This window comes from Octopus bimaculoides, chromosome 28 (assembly GCF_001194135.2).
Source record: "Octopus bimaculoides isolate UCB-OBI-ISO-001 chromosome 28, ASM119413v2, whole genome shotgun sequence".
In the NCBI taxonomy this organism is placed as follows: domain Eukaryota; kingdom Metazoa; phylum Mollusca; class Cephalopoda; order Octopoda; family Octopodidae; genus Octopus; species Octopus bimaculoides.
The window spans coordinates 3,744,719-3,748,692 of NC_069008.1; the positions used below are offsets into that span (position 1 = coordinate 3,744,719).

The 3,974-nt window shown below is 33.6% G+C and overlaps 1 protein-coding gene across 3 annotated transcripts in view; it reads right to left on the reverse strand.

Moving 5' to 3' along the window:
* Positions 1-200: 200 nt before the first annotated feature.
* LOC106881536 (probable nuclear hormone receptor HR3) overlaps positions 201-3,974 on the reverse strand; it is a 188,754-nt gene continuing 184,980 nt past the window's right edge. For all 3 annotated transcript variants that reach the window (XM_052977575.1, XM_052977576.1, XM_052977574.1), the window contains exons 7-9: positions 2,035-2,167; positions 1,307-1,414; positions 201-418 (exon numbers count right to left, since the gene is read on the reverse strand). In XM_052977575.1, coding sequence (XP_052833535.1) covers positions 216-418; positions 1,307-1,414; positions 2,035-2,167 — 444 coding nt within the window. In that variant the 3' untranslated portion in view covers positions 201-215. The remainder of the gene's footprint in view (positions 419-1,306; positions 1,415-2,034; positions 2,168-3,974) is intronic.

Below are 3,974 nucleotides of genomic sequence, written 5' to 3' on the forward strand. Positions count from 1 at the left end.
TAAGCCTTTTGACACCAACCCACCTATGTCTGCCGCATGTCCAACAATTAGCTTACTAAATTCTTTATGAGCTTTAAAATCAACTGAAACAAATGCAGTGCATTTCAACAGAAGTATGGGTCACTTCAACAAAAGGGATGAAATGATCCAAATTAAAACATTCATCCCTCAAACTCTCATGGAACTTTATGTTCCAAACACCAGCTCAAAAATGACTAATTGAAACAAAGGTAGGGTACTTTCACTGGAATCAAAGTGATGGAACAGTTTAATAAAATAAAGCCAAAACATATCAACTGACCTGTTCGAATGAGAATCAAAGCACTCATTAGCGCGAGTTCACCTTCAGACAGTTTCAGAGAGATCATTGAATCGACAAATTCGAAGATCCTCTCTTGTAATGCTCGTTCAATTTCATCTGTAACGAAATATTTAAATGATAAATTAACATAGTAGAATACACACACACAGTGATTCAGAAGCCTGTTTAATATTTAAAAGGATAACATAAAAATTTTATTCATATATGTGCGAGTGTGTTTATATAGCTTTAAATATTTTATTTACTGCATTGTCAATACAACTTCTTTCACAATAGTCATCATAGGCGCAGGAGTGGCTGTGTGGTAAGTAGCTTGCTTACTGACCACATGGTTCCGGGTTCAGTCCCACTGTGTGGCACTTTGGGCCAGTGTCTTCTACTATAGCGTCGTATGTGTGTGTATATGTTTGTCCCCCCAACATCGCTTTTCCTGGACCCCAGGACTTATTCTTTGGAAGCCTAGTACTTATTATATCGGACTTTTTTGCTGAACTGCTAAGTTACGGGGACATAAACACACTACCATCGGTTGTCAAGCGATGCTGGGGGGACAAACACAGACACACAAACATATACACACACACATACATATATACGACGGGCTTCTTTCAGTTTCCGTCTACAAAATCCACTCACAAGGCTTTGGTCGGCCCAAGGCTATAGAAGAAGACACTTGCCCAAGGTGCCACGCAGTGGGACTGAACCCGGAACCATGTGGTTGGTAAGCAAGCTACTTACCACACAGCCATCCCTGCGCCTAAAATTCTATATTATTTTTATTTTTAATAAAATATTATCAGGAATTGTATAAAGAAAATCGCTAACATGTTTTGTGTATTGATTTTACTGCACATAAATTTTAACAACAAAATCTTATGTGGACCCCAGTTGAGAACCTCTAGGGTAGAGTAAAGAGCAGCAGTGGTACAAAACAATGGTAAATCGTGAAAGTAAATACACGGAAAAATAAAAAGTGATACTTACTGAAAGCAGAGAAAGTTTTAAGCGGTAAAAATACCGGTCCAAATATCACTCGTTTTGTCGACGACTCATACACTCTGCATAACCTGATCAATGCTAATTCAAAACTCCCTGCAGAAGGAAAATAACGAGAGAAATAAACGAAGGACAGAAACACGAAAGATCATTGTTATAACCATTTTTCACCATTTAGCATTTAGATTACTCTGTTAAATGTAATAAGCTTGTTTAATTACATTGTTTTAAGTTAATTGTACAGCATCTTGTAACTCTGAGATTTTGATGATGTCCCTCTTTATTTTTAGAATGGCTTTGTAGGGTAGGTGCAAGAGGTCAGAGCTGGCTGGTTTGAGCACAAAACTGGAAGACAATTTTGTTTCAGTTGATTTTAAAGCTCATAAAGAATTTAGTTGATATGGCCGGTTTAAACCAGTCATGTATGGCTGAAATATTTTGTTTCACCCATTTGTTACCAAAGCTCTGTCCTTTTTTTTTTCTCGATTAATTTTAAATATAACAAAGAATTTAGTAAAATAATTCAGTTATCATTAAGCTAGTGGAGGTGCGTGGCTTAGTGGTTAGGGTGTCAGAACCATGATTGTAAGATTGGATTGGAGCCTGGTGTAGCCATCTGGTTTCACCAGTCCTCAGTCAAATCGTCCAACCCATGCTAGCATGGAAAGCAGATGTGAACCGATGATGATGATGATGAGAAGAACAAAGAAACATACCTGCTTTTAACAACATGATTTGGTCGTCTTGGGATAAATCCATGAATCCTGGCACCATTTTAGCAAACTCTATAATCTGTTGAACTGCCATAGTAATTTTATCAGCTACTTCCATCCATAATTCTCGGTTAGACTGCAGATAAACAATAACAATAATAATAATAACAATGATATATGACATTAATATAACACTATTAGATATTTCTGAGACAGACATATAATATATCTGGAGTATCCAGGAATTAAAATATATAGAATGTATAGAAAACTATCACCAAATACTACACAGAAATACATTATTTAACCACAAATACACGGCATAACAACAATTAGACATATTTACATTGCAATGATGGATTTAGACATATACACAATATTCAGAAAATAGTACGAGGTATAATGATGCACAATATGTAAATGTACTCCAAGATAAAGTTAGGAACAACGTACAGAAATGGCACTAAATAGTTATTGTAAATATAATTTTATCGACTCCAAAAGAATGAAAGGATAAATATTGTATAGTATTTTGGAATAGTTTTCTATACATTCTATACATTCTAATTCCTGGATACTCCATGTATATTATATGAATGTCTGTGAAATATCTAATAGTACTATGTTAATTATGAAGGCAGCTGAGTTACAGATTATTTGCAGACCTCTAACTAAATTACTGCTCAAACAAACAAATAAAATATACATTATTTACATTTGACGGATATTTGTCCTCATCTTTTTTGTTGTTAACACAACGTTTCGGCTGATATACCCTCCAGCCTTCGTCAGGTGTCTTGGGGAAATTTCGAACCTGGGTTCTCATTCCTAACGATGTTACTATTATTTTATTATTATTATTATTATTATTATGATTATTATTATTATTACTGACGAAGGCTGGAGGGTATATCAGCCGAAACGTTGTGTTAACAACAAAAAAGATGAGGACAAATATCCGTCAAATGTAAATAATGTAAATAATTCCTCATCTCTTAAATATAGAACTGAAATAAAATATAAAAACGAAGGTAACTTATTTATCTCCCTTGATATGATTCCCTTGCTTTAGTTATCTCCCTTGATCTAAGAACTCTTTCCTCGTTTCTTTCCCTTGATTATCAGTTGTCATTGCCTCCCGTCGATAAAAGAGTTCGCCGATTATCTCCCTTCTTCTCATTCAGGTATTTCTTAACTCACTGGTTCACATTTTTTCCCCTTGGAACCGCAGCAAAATTTGAAAGTTATACAACTTTTATATTTTTTATTTAAATGAATTTATACCTCATGACTTTTACTATCCATAGTTTATGTATGCACATACAAATTCTGAGTTAAATTGGATGTTAAAGCATAAAATATGGTCATTGGAGTCCAATTGGAGCTCATAGGCCTTCTGTGAAATTATTTTTTTCTGTTCTTTTTGCAGATATTCTGATCAATTCTAAGTCAATTTTCTTCGTATTTTTCCTGGTATGAATCAATATACTTTTTCTTTTAGTCTTTTTGTTTTATTTTATATTTAGTGATATGTGTATAGTTTATAAAACTATGGAAAAAAAACACGCTAAATTTCTTGTTCTATCATGCACTCACACATATATACTAGACTTAAATATTACTTTATGGATAGAGTGGAAATGCACAAAAAATAGGTATTTTTCGATGTTATTATCATTATAATAATAATAATAATAATTATTATTATTATTATTATTCAGATCACTGCCTGGAATCAAACTTGGACCTGAATAATAATAATAATAACATTGAAAACCCAGGAATGAGAATCCAGGTTTGAAATTTCCCCAAGACACCTGATGAAGGCCGGAGGGTATATCAGCCAAAACGATGTGTTAACAACAAACAAGATGAGGACAAATATTCGTCAAATGTAAATAATGTAAATAATGATTTTAGTATTAACAATGATTTCAAATTTT